This window comes from Falco biarmicus, chromosome 1 (assembly GCF_023638135.1).
Source record: "Falco biarmicus isolate bFalBia1 chromosome 1, bFalBia1.pri, whole genome shotgun sequence".
NCBI classification, from domain to species: domain Eukaryota; kingdom Metazoa; phylum Chordata; class Aves; order Falconiformes; family Falconidae; genus Falco; species Falco biarmicus.
This window is the reverse complement of record NC_079288.1, coordinates 34372607-34392003: the sequence shown is the minus strand read 5'-3', so window position 1 is coordinate 34392003 and position 19397 is coordinate 34372607. Positions and strand designations below refer to the sequence as shown.

At 65.6% G+C, this 19397-nt stretch overlaps 2 protein-coding genes across 3 annotated transcripts; both read right to left on the bottom strand.

Moving 5' to 3' along the window:
• Positions 1-1683: 1683 nt before the first annotated feature.
• CASTOR1 (cytosolic arginine sensor for mTORC1 subunit 1) lies at positions 1684-7430 on the bottom strand. Of its 2 annotated transcripts, none has more exons than XM_056326531.1 (9): positions 7262-7430; positions 7058-7128; positions 4371-4564; positions 4076-4208; positions 3720-3843; positions 2945-3058; positions 2776-2858; positions 2549-2643; positions 1684-2467 (listed from the first exon to the last, which is right to left on the bottom strand). In XM_056326531.1, exons 1-9 carry the CDS (start codon positions 7372-7374, stop codon positions 2402-2404), a joined length of 993 nt encoding a protein of 330 aa, XP_056182506.1. In that variant the 5' UTR covers positions 7375-7430; the 3' UTR covers positions 1684-2401. The 2 variants fall into 2 exon arrangements, with proteins under 2 accessions (XP_056182506.1, XP_056182508.1); XM_056326533.1 differs by having other exon boundaries at positions 2553-2643.
• Positions 7431-8041: 611 nt separating this feature from the next.
• Positions 8042-18736, bottom strand: TBC1D10A (TBC1 domain family member 10A). The gene is made up of 9 exons (XM_056354115.1): positions 18454-18736; positions 15487-15586; positions 12353-12460; positions 11897-12003; positions 11121-11235; positions 10789-10854; positions 10244-10433; positions 9653-9807; positions 8042-9425 (listed from the first exon to the last, which is right to left on the bottom strand). The coding sequence occupies exons 1-9, from the start codon at positions 18657-18659 to the stop codon at positions 9033-9035; spliced, it is 1440 nt and encodes a 479-aa protein (XP_056210090.1). The 5' UTR covers positions 18660-18736; the 3' UTR covers positions 8042-9032.
• Positions 18737-19397: the final 661 nt, after the last annotated feature.

Below are 19397 nucleotides of genomic sequence, written 5' to 3'. Positions count from 1 at the left end.
CTGGTGCGAGCCACCCCACACCAAATTTGCACATTCAGAGGGTTTGGTAGTGGCACAGAGGGACAACCCAGACATAACATCTCTGGGGCAGAAGAGCGCAGCCATGACTCACTTCCAGAAGAAGAAATGTTTTCTTTTCCCCAAATTAGGTGACTCCCTGCTGCCACAGAGGGGCCGGCGCTGCTTCCTCCACCAACTGCCTCCTCCTCCTCCTTCCTCCTCCGGGTGTCCTCTGGCAGAGGTGATGGCTGGGCAGGGCTGTGCCCAGGGCAGTCCTGGAGGGGTGGAGAAACCACAAGGACCTCCTCTCTGCCGATCTGTTTGAAGTAGTTTGTCCGTCCACCTGTCTAGACAGTCTGTTAGCTATCTGTCCATATGTCCACCTGTCCATCCCTCCATCTACCTACCCATCTGCCTATCCACCCATCCATCCCTCCACCTGTCCATCAACCCATCTATCCAGCTATCACCCACACAACAAACCAACCAACCATCCATCCATCCAACTGTCTGCCCATCCACTTGTCCATCCATCCACCCACCCACTGCCCATCCATCCATCCATGCATCCACCTGTCCATCCACCCTTCCATTAACCCATTCCTCCCTCTCTGACTGCAGGAGTGGTGCCATGGTGGGACCCCAAGCACCCTGGGTGGGCTGTCAGGACTACAGGGGCAGAACACCCCCACCCTCAGACCCTCCACGGCCGCAGGCAGCCCTAGCCCCTCCACATGGCACCACCACCTCCCAGGGATCTGCACAGGGTCCCAAGGAGGCCACCGTGGTGGCCACCCCACTGGAGGAAAGCGGGTGGCGACTGTGCAGTACCCAACAGGGACAAAAATAGTGGCAGTGACCGCATGGGCCGGCTGCAATTTCTTCATCGCTTGGGCGCACGTCACCGGTGTCTCATGACTCTGGACGAGAGAGCAAGACAGGAAAGAAAGCGCCCAGAGAGGTTGCAGGAACCTGACGACTTGCAAGCGTGTGGGAGCTGACGTGGGGAGGACCCAGCCAGGACCTGGACACGCTCCCGCTTGCTGTGTGGGAAGGGGGGGGGGGGGGGGCTGGCTGTGGGGGTCAGGATGGGAGCAGCGCTGGCCCCAGCCCCACCGAGCTGCCCACACTGCGGGAAAAGGCACTGAGGAGGTTTCCGCCACGCTCACGCTATCTCGCTCATTGCCCAGGCATGGACCCCCGGGGCACCCAGGGGCTGGGGGGGCCACCCACATGGCCCCAGCCTCTAAAGGGGTCACAGCCCCCCCAAGAGGGGACATCCACCACCCTGTGCACCCCGCTTAGCTGCCGGCAAGGGGAGAGGATGGGGGGATGCGGTGAGGGCATGGCAGGGGCATCCCCAGGGCTGGGGTCAAGTTCAGCCCTTTGTGTGTCAGTTTCCCCCCCAGACCACAAAAGGCAGCCAAACATGGGGCAGGGACAGGGCAGAAATGGGGGAGTGGGACCCCCAGCGCCTCAGTTTCCCCACAGCCAGTAACTTGCTGGGGGGTCCAGCCTTTGCCCCTTTTTTCCACCCAAAATACATGGCAGGTGAGCTGGCCGCATCCCGGTCACCTTACAGCAGGGATACTGGGAATGACACATCCCAGCCGCTCCCATCCCACCCAGTGCCACCACGCTGGGGACCATCTCTGGGCCCCTCCCCCTGGGGCTACATGGAAATAAAAATAATAGTTTTTAATAAGTCAATAAAAATCCTATGTGAAAATACAGCTTGGGAGGAACTGGGGGTTCACTCTTGTCCCCCAGCAATAGGCGACAGCCCAGGCAGGGGCAGGGGGCCACCCTGGAGGGACCACAGCTCCCCCCACCTTGGAGATTTTTGGGGTGCCAGGGGGAAGCCCAGCTCCGGGGATGCTTTCACCCCTCCACAGGGCTGGTCCAGGGGTGCCCCAGAGCATCACAGCCGCCCCGCACCCAAGGGGACCTCACCCACAGGGGGACACACAGGGTGTGGGGACATATCCTGCCAGCCCTGGGCTGTCACCCCCAACACCACGGTGGCACATCACTGCTCTCTAGCACGTCCCCTCCTCCAGCAGGTCCCCAGGGACACCCACTCTCCTCCCGAGCCCCCCACCCCTGTGCAGGCAGGACTGGAGACAGAGGATGGTGGCCCTTTTGCCTCGCCTGTGGGGTGGCACGGTGGGGAACGCTCTCCCCTCCCACAGGACACTGTCCCACTGCCACAAGGCCACCAGGTCCCTGAAGCCACCATGTCCCCAGCAGGCAGGGAGTGACGCTGCACCCGGCTCTGCCCCGCACCAGGGGGAGCCTTAAAATTAAAAAATAAAGAATAGAGGGGGGAGTCGGGGGTGGGGGGAAGGGGAGTCCCACCGTGCCACCGTGCTGGGCCAGCCGGCATGGGGACAGCCAGCCACTATCTGCTGCTCTCCTGACGCTGCTGCAGCAGCTGGATGACCTCGGCGATGCCCTCCTCAGGGACCTGCCGGGGGGGACAGAGGGGGTGTCAGCCCCGGGGGGACACTCCACCGTGGCAGGTCCCCGGGGAAGGGCAGCAGCTCACCAAGGCGTGATCGAAGTTGAAGGTGCTGATGTAATACGCTGATATGTCAGCGGCGGCCAGCGGCTCGGCGATCTGCGCCACGATGCCACACTCGTCTGGGGAGGCAAGGCGGCACAGCCATGGGGACACGCAGGGAGAGCGTCACCTGGAAGCACCCCCCGGGTAGGGGAGGACAGATGGTGGTGGCATGGAGGGGACACACACAGAGCCGCCATGGCCACACTCACCGAAGCCGAGGGGCTGCCCGCCGATCCGCACCATCCGCCACAGCTCCCCTGTCGAGCTGGTCAGCAGCAGGTCGCTGGGGAACCTGAGGGGGGGGCAGGGTGAGTGTAACCCCCCTCCCTCCTTGAGCCCCCAGCCCCAGGGATGGACAGCCCTAGGGATGGCACCTACCGCTTCTGGGTTTCGGCGTCCATCACGATGGAGATGTAGCCCTCGATGAGGGAGAAGGAGAAGAAGGTGATGGAGTCGAGGTCCTGGCTGCCGGTGCCAGCTTCCCTTGGGGGGCTGCAGGGTGCAGGGGGAAAGAGCTGCAGGGAGGGGTCATGACTCCCAGAACTGGGAGAAGGGCTTGGTGGTGGCACTGGGTGTTTTTGAGCATCGTGTTGGGATGCTGCAGGGTGAGCTGGCGGCTGGGGGGAGGACAGGGAGGGCCAGGAGCAGCTGATACCCGCAGGGTCTGTGACTAGCACAGCCACCAGGTCAGGGGCAGCAGGTGCTGGCCACAGTCAGGACAGGGGTGACACCAGGTTTTGGGGCATCCTCAAAATGCTGCAGTGCCTCCAGAGCAGGAGGGTCCCACCAGAAGGGACCCCATCCTGGGGGACGCAGGAGGTCCTTGGCCAGGAGCATCCCCTCTCCCTAGATGCCATTCCCACCAGCCTTTCGAAACCCACCCTCTCCTGTTCTGCAGTCCCCCCTTCCCAGGCTTTGCTGCAATGGAGGGCTCGTCCCCCGGGTCACCTCAGTCTCCCACCTCCCATGGTGGCAGCGGGACCCACAGCACTGATGTGTCTGCAGCCCCACAGTGTGCTCGGCAGGGCAAAATCAGTTTGCAAAATACACCCAGAGCTTGAAAAGCCCCTGGGAGCAAGGGGGAGACATGTCACTGCAGTTCAGGTGGCACCGGACGAGGGGCCACTACTAAGTCCCCATCCCCGAGACCCACCTGTGGGAGTAGAAGAGGACATCGATAAGCATGGTGGCGATGGCAGGCAGCGTGTCGGGGGCCACGGCCATGACACAGAAGCGGGTCTGGGGGCTCTGCACGGGGTGCAGCGTGGGGCTGGCAGCTGGCAGAGAGAGAGCCACCCGTCAAGTGTGGGGACAGCCTGGGGACAGTACCGCAGTGCCACCCTGTGGCCACCGCAGCCACAGCCCGGCATCCCTCAGGGTGCGGAGGGGTGGCCCTGGGAGTCCCCAAGGATGCGGGTACCAGCGGTGGGAGCTGGAGCACCTCGGTGGGGACCGGGTGACCTTAGGGATGGGGTGGCCCTGGGGGACACGGGACCCAGCATCGTTCACCTGGCTTGGGCTTGAGGAAGCCGTTGCTCACATCGTCACAGGTGACGGGGACGCACTCACCGCTCTCCTCCTTGTAGATGTCGAACTCCCCTGCCAGCGTGTGGATCACCACTGGCAGGTCCCGCTCCCGCACCTGGCCAGGGGTGCAGGATCAGGGCTGGCACCACCCCCCCCGCCCCCCAGCCCCCGCCCCCCCCCCACCATCTGGGGGCGGTGGGGTTCTCACCCAGCTCCGCCGGAGCCGGTACTCCAGTGGGACCAGGCACCACCGTCCCTGTCGCCGCCCAGCACTCACCAGGATGAAGTCGGTCTGGTAGGTGGAGAGCATCAGCACTGAGACATGGTGCTCGGCCAACGGCGCGATGACCGACCTGGCAATCTTAGTGACACCGGTGGCCTGGCAGCCGGACGGTGCCCGGCCGTTGGAGACAACGCTGAGCACCAGCCACGTCGAATCCGCCACCTGCATGAACTCGGAGGGCGGCAGCTCTGTGAGGGATAAGGGGAGACGGGGGCACGAGGCTCGCTGGGGCTCGGCACAGCCAGTGCCACACGCCCCGTCAGTGCCACAGAGCTTGTGCCAGCTCGGGCACCGCGTGGCACACTCCCTCGGGAGCTGAGCTGGCCCGGCAGAGCCAGGACAGGATCAACCCCAGGTGCAGGGCTGGAGTTGCTGGTTTGGGAGTGCAGACTGGTCCCATCCACAAATGGAACGAGCCAGACAGAGCTGAGCCGCTCCACGCATGCGCTGAGACAGCATCAGAATTTGGCTGTGGGGATATGGGGGGCCAAGGCTATGACACACACCCCGCCCCCCCCCAGGCCCAGGACACAGCTCTCCTCCCCACGCCAGCACCCCAGGCTGGGTGTGAGGGGGTGTCAGGGTACACCGTACCCCAAAACCAGCACCACCAGGGCCCTGGGGCTGCGCCGCTGGTTCCCTGCCCCCCAGGAGCCCCCAGCACCAGGGATGCTCAGGCAGGGGGGGAACACGGAGCACCGGAGGGGATAAAGCGAGGACCACCCCACCGTCCTGGGGGTGGCCAGCACCCTGTGCAAGCCCAGCAGGGAAGGGCTGAGCCCAGGCTGGCGGGGAGCCAGGGCTGCCTCCCAAAAAGCTGCTTTTGTTGGCCGGGAGGCCGTGTGCTGGCTGGTCCCCTCCTGTGCCAGGAGAGGGGCTGGTGCTGCCAGGGTGCCCAGGACTCATCCAGGCAACCCTCCCCCCCAGAACTCCTTCCCCACCCCACAGCACTCCCTGGAAGGGACAGGGTGGGCTGGGCACCCAAGGGGGTCTCCAAACCGCTCCCCCCACCTGGCAAAGGTGGGAGGCAGCACCCGTAGGAGACAGCCCCACACAAGCACCCAGCTCTTGGGTGGGTACATGGTGTCCCAGCCGAGCTGAGAAGGCAAACTCATCACCCCAGTGGCAGGGGGGAGGTCACCCCAGGGAGGGTCTGGCACGGTGGTGGGGACCCCATCGAGGGACGGGATCTGCACCCTGCTCCCGAACCGTGGCTGGGGCAGGGCGGGAGCAGGGCCGGATCCAGGGCCTCGGCGGGTGTTTCCAGCGCCTGTTCCTGTGCAGGAAGCGCCAGAACAGCCTCGGCTCCGGCCCAGGGCTGAGCTTTGGGACTGGGGGGGGGGACAGGACACAGGGACATGGGGACCTGTCCCAGCGCTCACTGCCTAATCGCTTTTCAACACCACCCTGGGTGAGGCTGTGAACACATCGGGGGGACCCTGTCCTCCCCATGCCACACACCCCAGGGCTTAATCCGGATCCCTAAGGAAAGAGATGGGGTGCAGGTCTCCTCTCCTCGGGGTCCTCTCCCTGGCCCTGCAGCAAGGGGATGCTGGCAGCCCCCCAGCCCCGGGGAGGCGGGGGGGGTGTACGCACTGCACAGCGGGGCCGCCAGCTCACAGGACCATTGTTCAGCACTTCCCGCCCTCCCCTCGGGATTGAGGAATATTTGTCTGCAGGCCCCAAAATAAAACAATACATGGGGAACGGCTCTGGTGCTGGGAGGGGAGAGCCTGGCCCCACAGCCCCTTCCCAGAGCAAAGGGCCAGGCAGGGAGGTGGGAGCTGGATCCGGCTGGCGAGTGCCCCGTGGCCGGAGTGCTGACCCTTGCTCCTTGGGGCACATCCAAGGTGATAAGCTGCAGCCGGCTCCTGCGGCCTCAGCAGGAAGGTTTGGGCGTGGGAAGCCAGGACAGGATCTGGACCCTCCGGCACAGCCCGTTGGGCCGGTACCCCGGCAGGACCGGTGGTGAGGCTGATGCACGGTGCAAGTGAGGTTACCAGCAGCGGGGACGTCACCGAATGACACCTCCCAGGGAGAGGAACCAGCTTGGAAAGGCTCAAACCTCCCCAGGACAACCCAAAATCCGGTCCCTGCTGCCAGGCAGCACCCCCAGGCAGGGGTGCAGAATCAGCCCCTCTCTGCCGAAGCACCGGCTGGCCCCATCCCTCGTCGGGCGGGGGCAAGAGATGAAAGTGGCCAAGGGAACGACAGAAGCGGCCAAGGGAAGGATGGCAGGAGGTCTGGCAGCAGCACCCTGTGCAGGCTGGGAGCCAGGGTGCCACCCGTGAGCACCCCAGGAGGGACCTGCCCCGAGCAGCCAGGCTTTGGGCTGGTGCCGGGCCCCCCGCAGACCATCCCATGGGCTCAGCAGCCCGGTCCCATGAGCTGGTGGAGATGCAGCTCTGCCTGCGAGGGGGTTATAAGGGTGAAGCAGCCACGCCGCGAGAGCCTCGGCCGGGCAAGCTGGTACATCCCCAGCGCAGGCGCCGAGGGGACGGGAGCTGCACGGCCGGGAGCCCCGGGGATGGGCACGTAGCGAAGCCGCCGCGCTACAAGCCACGACTCGCTCCCTGCGGCCCAGGCCCAGCACACTGGGCTGAGAACGTGCACAACTCGTGCCTGCGGTGCCTGCCCCCCCGGCGAGGCACGGGGCACGGCGGCAGCCCCCCACACCGTACCTTTGAAGCCCTCCTCGTCCAGCATGATGGTGTAGTCCTCGGGGGTCTCCGTCAGGCTGAAGAACTTGCACCTGAAGAAGAAACCGGTGCTGGCGACCCCAACGCCGCCGCCTCCCGGGGTCGGGCACCGGGATGGGGCTGGGGGTGAAGCTGGAGCGGTGCCGGGCACCGGAGGAGGAGGAGGATGGGGAGGAAGGCCGGTACCTGCAGCGCTGGGGCAGGAAGAGCAGCTTGAGCAGCGGGTGCGTGTAGAGCCAGAGCCCGCGGCGGGCCAGGCTCAGCACCCGCACCCGGTGCTCCAGGATGTGCAGGTCCATGGCGGCCGCGCCGCACCGGGCCCCGCCGCCGCCGCCGCCGCCGCCGTGAGCGCGGCCCCGGCCCGCCCCGGCCCGCCCCGCGCCGCGGGAGGGGCAACCGGCCGCCCCGCCCCGGTGCCTCGGCACGCAGCCCCGGGTGCCCGGAGCCGCCCCAGCACGGAGCCCCGGCATGTCCGCACCGGCCCCGGCCCGCAGCCCCGGGGACGCCCGCGCCCGCACCCGCCCAATCCGGAGCCCCGGCATGTCCGCACCGGCCCCAGCCCGGTACCCCACGGTGCTCCGCACCGGCCCGATGCGCAGCCCCGGGGACGCCCGCACCGGCCCCGGTCCCGGTCCGGAGCCCCGAGGTGCCCCGCACCGGCCCCGGCTCAGAGCCTAAGGGATGCCCCACACCGGCCCCGCGGTGCCCGACCCAGGGTCTCAGCGGTCCCACCCTTAGTGGCTCCACCGGGCCAGTGACAGAGTGGTGACAGCAGCAGGTCCCTTCCCAGGACCCTCCCCAGCACCTCCCCCAGGGCCGGAGCACCCAGGGGAGACGGGGTCCAGACCAGGGTGCCCCCCACAAAGCCGGTGCAGCAGGAGGAGGTGCCACCCCCTGTCCCATGCCACCCCTTACCCCGCAGTGCAGAAGGGTGACAACAAGACACGGTGGCAGCCGCAGGCGCTGTGCCTTTACACAATCCTGCTTTATTTACCCCTTTGTACAAAACCGTTTTTTCCCTGCTTTATTTTACAAAGCCACCCCCGGCCCTTGGGGAGGGCAGGGGGGAGAGAGGGGACCCTGCAACCAGGGAGCACCTGGCCGCTCACCCACCCTGTCTCACCTCTGCTGGGGTCTTGGGGTGGGTGGCAGCGGTGGGGAGAGCCCCGACAGGGCAAATGCTCCCCCCGAGCCGTGGGGAGCCCAGGGACGGGGATGGGGGGGCTTTAGCCCCATGGTCTGGCATCAAATCCTGCTGCCTCCAGCTCCCAACCTCCGTCCCTGTCCTGCAACGGTTACTGCCACGGACGAATAATAAATAGGCTCAGTGAGTAGGTAAATTTGGTACTATATATAGGGCTACAGCTTGATATATCCTCACTACGTAAAGAGGAGGGGGGGAAAGGGGTCCCCCCAGCTCCTCGCGTACCCCCAGTCCCCCTGCGCCAGGCGCGAGTGCTCGGGAACTGGGTCTGGGTCTGCCCGGGTGGGCAGAAGGGTGGGGGCTATGGGAGGGACCCTGGGGGCCATGGGTCGAGGGGCTCTGGGACAGGGAGAAGGGCCCGAGGGGCAGCCTGGCCCCTCTGGCTGTGGGGAGGGAGTTCAGGTGGCTCAGCCACCCCCTGCCAGGGCTCCCACCGCTCGTGGTGCCAGCACCCTGCCGGGGTGGGCACCCAGCACAGACCAAAGGGGTCTCCCCTCTGGTCACGTCTGGCCAAGCTCCTGCGAATGCCCCCCAGCTTTGAGCCTGCCCCGAGCAGGCATCCCTGCACACGGGGACCACGGTGTCCCCATGCAGCCACACCAGCCCCCTCGTCCCCATCCCTGCAGCGCAGAGCCCCCAGCACCGGGTGCCACGGGTCCCCACATAGCCCCCATCAGCGTCCTCGAGCCCGGGTCCGTGCGCAGCCCAGCTGAGCCCGGCTGCCCGGGGTGCGGACCCAGCACCGCGCTGGCCCTACAAGTACGTGTCCTCGCTCTCCCGGGAGCTCAGGCTCTCCTTGGACTGGTGGTGGGGGGAGACCTGCGGCTGCAGCAGCTCCCGGGCTGAGCCGGGGGCCCCGTTGCCCTCGGCCCCAGGGCCGTTGGCAGGGCTGGCTGGGCCCTTTTCTCGGCTCTTCTCCTTGCTCTTGCGGGCCTTGGGCACAGGGGCAGGCCCGGGGGAGACGACGATGGAGGGGACGGGCTCCAGCGCCTTGCGGGTGGGGGGCTCGGCCTCGCTGATAGCCTTGGCGCCATGCAGGCGCGGGGGGGACTTGCACTGCAGCTCCCCGTGCGTCTCCCGCCACTTCTTCAGCTGGATCAGGTGCTCCCGCTCGATCTGACGCTCCGTCACCGGCAGCTCGATGACCTGCAAGGGACGGGCCATCAGCATCTCCCATCAGTGACAGTGCCATCCTGGGTGGCTCTGCACCCCAGGCACTGGGGCAGGGTCTGGGATACCCCACCAGGGCAGAGGCAACCCCAAATCAAAGCCTTTTGGGAAGTGCCCCCATGCTGCACCAGGGGCAGCCCAGTCCAGCAGCCTGGTGCCTAACTGGGCAGCACTGGGCCCCGGCACCTTCCCCAGCACCTCACCTCCTGCACCAGGAAGGTTTCCTGCATGATCTTGGGGCTGAGGGCCCTCAGCCTCTCCATGGTCTCATACTGGCCCTGGCAGGACTTGAGCTTGTCCGAGGAGCCCAGGGTGTGTTTGAGCAGCACAAGGCCCACTCGGAAGATGATCTTCACCCCTGCAAAGGGAGAGGTGAGGCAGTCAGCACCCAGCAGGACAGGGTGACGCCGCCACCATGTCCCTCCGATGCTGTAGGGTACAATATGCATGCCCTGACTGCTAGCAGGACCAGGAAGAGGGGGGATTTGGGATGGATGTGCCCCCAAAACTCCAGCAAAACAGCCCAGCCTGCACCCCAGGCACGTGGCTGCCACAAATCTGCTCTACAATGGGTCCCACGTGCCAGGCACAGGGAAGCAGCCACAGCAGTGCTCCTGCTGCAGCCCCGGGTGCCATCCTTTGCCTTACCCCTTTGTACAAAACCATTTCCCCCCGCTTTATTTTACAAAGCCACCCCCAGTCCTTGGGGAGGGCAGGAGGGAGAGAGGGTACCCTGCAGCCAGGGTATGGCTGGTCACCCCAGGAGGAAGAGGAGGACAGTGGGGAGCTTCTACCTTCACAGAAGAACATGTCCCAGACGCGCAGGACAGAGCTCCAGGGCAGTGTGCGGGAGAAGGCGCACATGAACCACTCGGTCATGTATAGGATGGGATCGATCTTCTGCTTGCTCAGGTGCTTGTAGGCCACTGGTGAGACCTTGTGCAGCAGGGAGAAGAGGATCTGCCCATCCAGCTGAATGGCCTCCTGCAGGAACAGTGTCAGGAGCCCCAGTCAGTGAGCACCTTAACCCCAGCCCAGCCCTGGGATCAGCTCCCCAGTGCCTGGCCCCAGAGGAGCAGCAGCCCACCCTTCAGACCAGGCTACAGGAGCAGAGCTGTGCCCCACAGATGCCGGCAGCAAAGCTACGTTTAGCTCCCCATCTCTGACTGTGGGATGCTCCTGGGGCCACAGCACAACATGGAGTCCATGGGAGCACCCAGGATCTCCTTGAGCTTCCTTCTTTCTCCAGGGTGAGAAGCTGGGAAAGCTTGAGAGCTTTCGGCCTGGAGACATCACAGGTCCCTGCTGCCACCAAAGACACCACGGGCCCTTCACTCACCAGCTTCTCACTGTAGTAGCCAGGGAGGTACTTCTCGCAGATCTGCACCAGGCACCAGAACGCTTGCTGCAAGCCAAGGAACAGTGGGTGAGCACCCAGGTGTGCCCAGGGGACATCCCTACAGCCCCCACCCCACTCCCAGGGACCAAGGGAGTGGGCAGGAGGAGGCAGAGCGTACCTGGGACAATGGACACCTCCCTGCACCAGCCAAGCTCTGGGGTAAATGGGTGCCGTGAGCCAAGCACTCTGTCCACCCCAGAGACCCACACCTCCCCCTGGTTCCAGCTCTGTGGCCACTAGCTCTCCCTGCCCTCCCAGGCACGTGCCCATACCTCGGCTGGCATGTGCATGAGCAGGACAGCAGCGATGGGGGCCTGGGCCTGGCAGTAGCCTTCCTCTGGGCGGTACAGCGTGTATGCCTTCAGCACCCGAAACAGGTCCTGCTGCCTGCAGAGACACCCCAGGGATGGAGAGGTGGAGAGAGGGCAGGAACACGGCCCAGCAGCCTCCCCCATGGGCCCTATCAGCACTGGGCATCACATGGTGATCTGGCTACCAGCCACCACTCTTCCCACCCGAGCTTGGGTCAGTCGCTGCTGGGATCCCTCTTCCTCACATACCCAGGGCTACAGGACACGATAACCACAGCTCTGCTCTGGGAAGCTCTACCCACGGAGGCCCCATCCTGCCTGGATCCAAGGGGCAAGGCAGGAAGATGACCATCTCTCAGGGTGAGCCGTAGCTGGGCACGGACCCAGCTGCAAGCACAGTGGCACAGATGCTCCCCGACACGTGGAGAACAGCATTTCCCTGTGAAATGGATGCCACAGCTGGCCAGTCCCTCGCTCTGCCCTCCTGCCATGGCAATTCCCACCCCACTGGGTGTCAGAGCTGGTGCTGAGGGCTGCAAACCACACACTGTGCTCCTGGGAAGCCATCCTGGTTTTAGCCCATGCCTGGATGCCCTGCAAGCTGGGGGGTATAAGGACCGTGGGGGACACTGTGGGGGACACTGCGGCTCCGTGAGCTGCTATAGACAGTGCCCACCCTGCAGTGCTGCTCCGAACTAGTGGCTGCCGAGGACCTGACACGCAGCAGCTCCACTTACCCATGGCCTCCGCGCGAGACAAACATCTCATGGAAGGGGAACTGCCGATGGAGATCTCGCTCGATCACATCCAGCCACTTCGGGTCTCCCGTGAGGAGATCCAGTTCCTGAGGAGGAGAGGGCTGGGGTCAGCAGCACCCCAAACTGGCACGGTGCCAGCCCTTCTCCAGCATGTGGGGCCAGGGCCCGCAGCAAGCCCAGGGGAGCCAGCAGAGCAGCCACAGCGCTGGGCCTGCGCCTCTGCCTCAAACATGAGCCCCATCAGGTCATGGGTCAGCCCATGCTTGCTGGGACACTAGCCCCCTTGAACCACCCACCCCCCGCAGTGGGAACAAGCAGTTTCGGGGACCCCAACAGACGCCCCAGCCCTGGAGGCAGCAGGAGCCATCCCAGCACTGTTCTCCTCCGCCAGCATCCCCACCGCAGCAGTGTAGGAAGGTCCTCAGCAGCACTCACATCAAACTTGCCGATGTTCTGCTCCAACTTGACCTTACTCCCGGAGAGGTACTGCCAGGCACGGCCCCGCAGAGAGGGTGGGATCCCCTTCTGGCACCGCAGCCGGATCTGTGCGGAGAGACATGGCCATTACGGGGGAAATCATGGAGCGGTGGGGATCAAAACGACCCTGGCGCAAGATGGGAGCCAGGCCCAGCACCGCAGTTGCGGACTGGTCCCCTGCTGCCTCCCTGTTACAAGGGCACGTCCCCCTGCACCCCCAGGGACAGTGTGCCCAGCCACGTGTCCCGTGACAGCACCTAGTGTCACACAGACCTACAGGACAGCATGGGGACAGGCAGCCAGAGACCCTGCTCACCCCTCTCCCCAGCCCAGCACTTAACACGCCAGCTGGGATGGCAGCCAGAGCCGCACCAGCGAGAGGGAGCTGCAGATGGCCGCCAGGAGCCCAGCCGAGGCTTTGTGGCTTGCAAACAGCTCCAAACAAGCCCAGCTCTGCCTCACAGCAGGATCCTGCTGAGAACTGGAAAATCAAACACTGGAGCCAAAGTGGGGAGCGAGTGGCTCCCTCCCCACCCCGCACAGCCCGTGGAAAGCACTGGGGACACAGGGGAGGGCTCTCCGACCCCCAGCCCAGCCCTCCTGCTTGCCAGTGGGGCCATGGAGAGCCGGGAGGTGCAGCATGCCGAGTGTCTCAGCCTTTCCGCCTGCTCATCCCGGGCAAAGGGCAGGACTGGCCCCAGCTCCACATGTGGCTGACTCCCGAGGCCCCCAGGGCCACTGACTGCCCACAGACGGCCACCAGTTTCCTTGGTGCAGGGCACCAGCCAGGACCAAAGTCCAGGTGGGGCAGTGCTGGTACCTACCCCTTGGCAGCGAGCTGAGCCACCTCAACTCTGCTGTTGCCAGCACCCCAGCAGGGGCCAAAACCAGAGACACCCCCCCCTCCCCCACTCCAGTGCCCAGGGAAGCAGCACCATCTCCCCACTGTCCTCAGCCAGGGCATGCAGCAAGGTGGGGCCCGTTGGACCGGTGCTTTCAGCAGTTACCCCACATAAAACCCTGCAAAAGCTCAGCGCAGCCTCGGCGCTTCACGTCCCTGCTCAGGTGGCACATGCCAACTGCTGGAGATGCACCAAGGCTCTGCGAGCCATGGCTGACAGCTCCCAAGAGCTTCTCCTGCCTGCCCAGAGCTCCTTTTCCCCGTTTGCTTGTGTAACTTGGTAACAAGCGGTTCCATTTCTAAGCAGCCCAGCCCAGCGTGGTGGTAACGCCGTGTCCCCGGGAGGGTTTGCTGCTCCCTTGCTGCAGCACTGCTTGTTTGTCCTGGACCCCAGAGGGCTTTTGTGCCTGCAGGAAACGCAGCGGGCGATGCCCAGGGCGGCTGCGGGCAGCTCTGCCACTGCTGATGGCTCCCTTTTCAAGCCGGTCCCCTTCCTGCTGGCTAAGCTGCCAGGAAGGAAGCTGTGCTGCTGGGTTTTGGTTCGGCAGCCTCTCCAGCTGGCCACGCTCAGCGCAGCCAAGGCCAAGCAGCTGCACATCTCATCCCTCAGCCCCACGCAAGGTCCTGCCATCACCACCACACTGGGGGTACCTGGCCCCCAGGATCCCACCGTGCCCTTCCAGGGACCAGGAGCATGTCTGGGCTGAGGGATGCTGAAAGCAAAGAGCAGTCGGAGTGCTGCCTGCCCCCAGAGCAGGGGGAGCTGCCCACGCGTCTGCCCTCCCTCAGTCTGGCTAGAAGGGGCAAGGACCAGCACGTGGCACTGGCACAGCTCGGCGCCACAAAGGACGCGGAGTTGTGGTTCCGCTGGGATCTGGGCCAGGCAGGCGAGGGAAGGAGCGTTTCGGAATCCTGGAGCGGTGCAGGTGGGAGCGAGCCCGGCAGGAGCTGGCCCAAGAGATCCCTGGGCCGTTAGCCAACCCCGGTGAGGCAGCCAGAAAAGTACCGGGGTTTTTCAGAGGCGCAGGGAGCTCCTTCGGAAGCAGCAGGGCCCGAGCCACGCGGCGTGGCCCTGTACCAAAGCAGCCAGGCTTCTGCCAGAGCAGGGGCTGTCGGCAGCATCCGCAGCCAGGCCTGGCACTCTTCCCCGAGCAGCCCCAGGGCTCCAAGCACAGAGCAGCTCTCCAGATCAGACCTCAGAGGCTCTGGGCATAGATTTTTGCTGCAGGATGGACTAGACAGCACATCAGCCCCACGGAGACCCCCAGGAGCTCAGCCCAAGCACGAGGGAGCTCCTCTGCCAGACGTACGCCTGCCGGAGCATTCACCCGAGCCCGGAGGCCAGGCTGCGGCACGGCTGGAGAGCAGCGGAAACTGCCTGCAGAACAAAGCACCCGCCTGCCGCGGCCTGAAAAGCTCTCCCAAATCCTTTGCAAGCGGCCAGGAAAGAGATGAGGGATTCCTGCATCATTCACCAGGCACCGAGCAGGGACAGCGCTCCAGGAGCACAGTGCACAGAGCGGTGCCAGGAGGCTCTGCCAGCGAAGCAGGAAGGAGGCAGCAGCCCTTCAGCCACTGCTGGTTTGTCCCAGCAACCTCACTGCTTCCAGCAGACACAGCAGCAACCTGGGACTTGCTGCATCCCATCCCTGCCTCATCCACAGGCTCAGGAGGTCAGGGAGCACCAACAGACCGAGCCATGGAGCCACCCAGCACACACACCACCATGAATCTCCTGGGGACCCCAGCTTGCAGCCCAGCGTCATGCACATCAGGCTCAAACATTTCCTACCCAAAGCTTTTTTTGGTCTACAAGATGCTCAGAACAGAAGTTTCCATGACTGAACAATTCCCATGGCTGCCTGCAGACAGCCAAAGCAGCCCTAGGAAGGCTCCAGCCCGGCGGGGAACAGACGGGGGCAGGAGCAGGCTGGCTCGGGGACTGCAAGCTCAGCCCCCCACAAGCTCCAGCTTCCCTCCCACCATGAGAAGCGTCACAGGGAGAGAACAGCCCATTCAAACCAACAGCATCCTCCAGAGGCAACGCGTCTGTCTGTGGGGACCTAGTGACACGCAGGCTGCCCCAAAGCCTCAAAGGGACACGGCTGCACCTGGCTGTCCCTCCCTGCTGCTTCCTCTCGCCTGCACAGCTGTCCCGGGGGCAGCCCCAGGGGACAATGCTGCCCCTTACCTTCTTGTGTTTTTTGGCCATCCACTTGTCCCAGTTGTTGAGCATATCCAGCCATTTGGACTCCCGCTGCCGCAGCACCTCCAAAGGCACCTCCTCCAGCCTGCGGGACGGGAGGGAAGAGGCCGGTCAGCACGGTGCCAAGCCCTCCCTGCAGCACAGAGTCCCCCCCATCCTCTCGGCAGCCTGGGTGCCCCCCAGCAGGCACAGAACCTGGCCAGGACACACTCGAGCGCGCCGGCGTTTCAGCAGCTGCTCGGTGCTGCCGGAAGCGCTCACCACCCATGAAATCACTGCGCCAGCGCAGCCCCAGCTCCTCAGCAGTTCAAAACCTCTTGGGAGCAGCCTGCGCTGCACCGACTGCATGCCTCAGCATCCCTGGGGAGCTATGCCCAAAGAGAAGGGCATGGCAAGAAGGTGAGGAACCGGGGAGCACATCCGGAGGCGACAGCTGAGCTAAGCAAGGTCCAATCCACCCTGCGGGGGCTGGCTGCAGACTGAAAAAGCCGGGGCCATAAGCATCGTGTCATCCGCACGGCCCGTCGTACTCCAAAAGCCTGGCGCTGCTCCAGCCCCCGGCGTTGAGCCCGGCTGAGGGTCCCCCAGGAGGGAGGGGAGTGTTTTCCAGCAAGCTCAGCCTAGCCAGGGAATCCAATTTAACCCTGCCGAGGCAGGCAGGGATGCTGCCGCAACGCCAAAGCCAACGAGGGGGAAGCCGGCACTGCGGAAACCCCCTGGGTCCCTCCGCCTTTCGTCAGTGAGGACACGGGTGACAAACAGCTTGGCCAGGCCCTGGGCACGGACATCCCAGGGAGAGCAGATGCTCCTTCGGGACATCAGTAAAGAAGGCCAACTCCAGCAGGCTTGACGCCTTCCTGGCTTTCGGCATCCCAGGAGCAGCCAGACCGTTTCCAAGGACCCGACAGTGGTCTGGATGCTGAGCATCCCCCAGGGAGACGCCAAGCGCCCAGCCCCGCTGCAGGACACCAGGCCCTGCCTCCTCCCAGACCTCTCTGCGTGGGGAGCCGGAAGGCAAGCAGCACAGCGCGCCCAGGGCCACATCCAGCTGGCAGCACTGCCCCACTCCCTGCCCAGCCCTTCCCCGCCGGCTCCCACCCACCACAGCGGGTCAGCGGGGCCAAGAGCGATTGTTTCAGAGCAAACCCGCTCCAAAGGGATCCACTTTGCTTGGTGGGGCCACCCCACCCTCCCCAGCACGGGCTGGGCACGGCCAGCAGCGCAGCCCGGCACGGGGATGGAGAGCGCGCTGGCCCCGAGCCGGGAGCCTGGGCTGCCGGAGGAGCTGGGGCTCTCCGAGGCGTGGGAAGCTTGGGAGCGCTGGACGCTGGATCCAGGAGCTGGCTGTGGGCCTGCTGGAGCCCAGCCAGCCCAGACTGGAAGCTGTTACCAGCTGATGGCTGCTTGGCAGCGGGCACAGAGCAAGGACCAGAGGCATTTCAGATGGCCAAGGCGGGGAGGACGAGGTGAGGGCACGCCAGGCCGGGAGGCGGTGATGCCCTATGCAGGGAAGGCGCTCCTTTGCATCCACACTGTGGGTGACCACAGCTCAGCACTTCCTGATGCCCCCAGACCCTCTGCAGATGCTGGGACACCCCACTTGCTCTCCCTATGCTTCCCCAAACCCTTCCAGCTAGAAGGACCCCAACTCTGCCAGCCACGGTGGAAGGCCACGTACTCCTGTTTATTCCTGGACAGACAGAAACCAGATAAAAGGCCTGGAGGAGAGCAGGATTTGGCCCCAGAACATCTGCAGGGCGTGGGAGGAAGGCTCAGTCCCCAGTGCCCACCCAGTCACCACGCTGTTGGCACCCCCAGGAGCAGCCACTCACCTCCAGCGCCACGAGCTCCAGCCAGGGGAGCTGCTGCCTGCTGGACCCCAGGGACAGTGACATCCACCCCAAGCACCCAGGGATACAGGAAACATCCCAAACACGCGGCAGGTGGCCAGGATGGGGTGCAGCACCCTAGGCAGGAGAAGCCACCCAGCTCCTACGGTGCTGAGCTGTCAGCCTGGTGGGCAGGGACAGGGTTTATCACGCCGAGCAATGCACCTTGCCCAGCACCAGCAATCCAACCGGCGGTGACTCCTCTCCCTGCGGACTGGCCGAGTAATGCCCATAGGTTAGGAGGGATGAGTGCTTTGCTCGTTGCAGATGGGGAAACTGAGGCACGGAGCCCAACCGACACCACAGCACGCAGGTGTGCAAACCACCAGGGAGCCCCCCTGCCAGCACCGGCCCAGCACCGCCATTGTCCCGTGCTTCTCTGGGCGTTGCTGCGAAGCCGCGGCCAAGAAGGCAAACACCAAACATGCTGCCGAACCAGCTCGCCAGCAGCCCTGAGCGCATTCCTGGGTGCCAGCACCAGCCCGGGGCCCAGCACCTCCTCGCCACCGGCGCCGGTGGCCCTGGCACGCCGCCGAACGGTGGCTCGGCCTCTCCGGTTTGACAGCGGCCAAAAATACGCCGGAATGCGGCGCTCGGAGCGCGGGGTAACCAGACACTGACCCCGGCGGGAGGCCCGGGCGCTGCCGGCAGACTCCCGCCATCCCCCCGCTGCCGGCCCTCCCGGGGGCGCGGGGCCGGCTCGGAGCGCTCACCGCGCACGGGCCTGGCCAGGGCCTGGGCCGCCGGGGGAAGCGGGACACGCCGAGCGGCCTCTGCCGGGACACGGGCTCCCCCCGCCGCTGCGGTAGCGGCCTCGGAGCCCCCCGGAGCCTCGGCCGCCCGCGGGCCGCCCCGGGGGCTGCTGCCGCCCTTCTCCACCGCTGCCGAAGGCCCCAAGCGGCGGGCGATCCCCACCCGCCCGGGACGGGAAGAGCCGCTACCGGCCCGGCCCAGCGGCCCGCAGCCCGGCCCTGCGGGGGCGCTCGGGGCCAGCGGCGGCCTCGGCCGGGCCGGGCGCGGCTCCCCCAGGCGGCGCGGCTCCCCCGGCCCCGGCCCCACTCACGGCCCCTCGGCGCTGCGGCTGCCCACGATGAAGCCGAACTTATCGACGCGCCGCTCCTCGGGGCCGCCGCCGTTAACCTCCGAGTCGGACCCGAGCGAGCTGAGCTCGTCGCCGCCCGGCTCGGCCAGGCTCTCGCGGGTGCCGGCCAGGCCCTGGTGGCGGCCGCCGGGCGAGCCGGGCCCGCCGCCCCCGCGGCTCTTGGCCATGGCGGCGCGGCTCAGCGGCGGCGCGGCCGCTCCTCCATGCCGCGGCCACGGCGGCGGCCACGCCCCCCCAGCGGGGCACGCCCCCACGCCGCGCCGCCATTGGGCGGGAGGGGGCCTTCGGCCAACCAGCTGCACGGGTGGGCACGGGGACCGCCCGCCTCGGGAGAGGACTGGTCAAGAGGGCGGGAGGGAGCTGTCCGTCAGGGCTTTGGCCCCGCCCCCCGGCAGCGAGCGCTGGGCAGCGCCTGGGCCGCGCTGAGCCCAGAGCGGGACCCCGCCGGCTCGGCTGGAAGCGCCCGTAGTGGGGCAGCACGGGGATGGGGGCGCTAGGACCAGTCTCCCCCGGGCGATGGCTGTGCTGCAGCCCGGGGTCCCTCGATAACACAGTAACACAGACGTTTTATCCCTCGGTATTCCCAGGGTCCTGCCAGGCTGGTAAAAGGGGCTGGGCTGGGCTGGAAGTGTCACTAAAGCACCGGCGTCACGTCCTGCCAGAGACATGGAGGAAACATGGGTCATGTTGGGCACCAGGCACCACGGTGGCTCGTCCACCGAGCACAGCTGGAGGAGAAAGGGTGGATGACCTTAAGCACAGTCACAGCACGTTTGGGCCCCACACCGGATGTAAAAACATGACTTCTCCATTTCAGAGTTTTCTTGGCGGTTTTGTTCTTTTTTTAAAATCAGCTCTGGAAAACACCACTCGCTGCCCTGTTTGGTTTTCTCCAAGATTGGACT

Excerpts from the sequence above, each read along its gene's own strand:
- CASTOR1 (XM_056326533.1), bottom strand. The coding sequence starts at position 7,374 with ATGGACCTGCACATCCTGGAGCACCGGGTGCGGGTGCTGAGCCTGGCC. Across the intron at positions 4,209-4,370 it reads ACCAGACCGACTTCATCCTG|GTGCGGGAGCGGGACCTGCC; the intron begins GTGAGTGCTGGG and ends ACCCCTGGCCAG. Across the intron at positions 3,844-4,075 it reads CTTCCTCAAGCCCAAGCCAG|CTGCCAGCCCCACGCTGCAC; the intron begins GTGAACGATGCT and ends TCTCTCTGCCAG.
- TBC1D10A (XM_056354115.1), bottom strand. The coding sequence starts at position 18,659 with ATGGCCAAGAGCCGCGGGGGCGGCGGGCCCGGCTCGCCCGGCGGCCGC. Across the intron at positions 9,808-10,243 it reads GGACATGTTCTTCTGTGAAG|GGGTGAAGATCATCTTCCGA; the intron begins GTAGAAGCTCCC and ends CTCCCTTTGCAG. Across the intron at positions 9,426-9,652 it reads AAACCTTCCTGGTGCAGGAG|GTCATCGAGCTGCCGGTGAC; the intron begins GTGAGGTGCTGG and ends CGTCCCTTGCAG.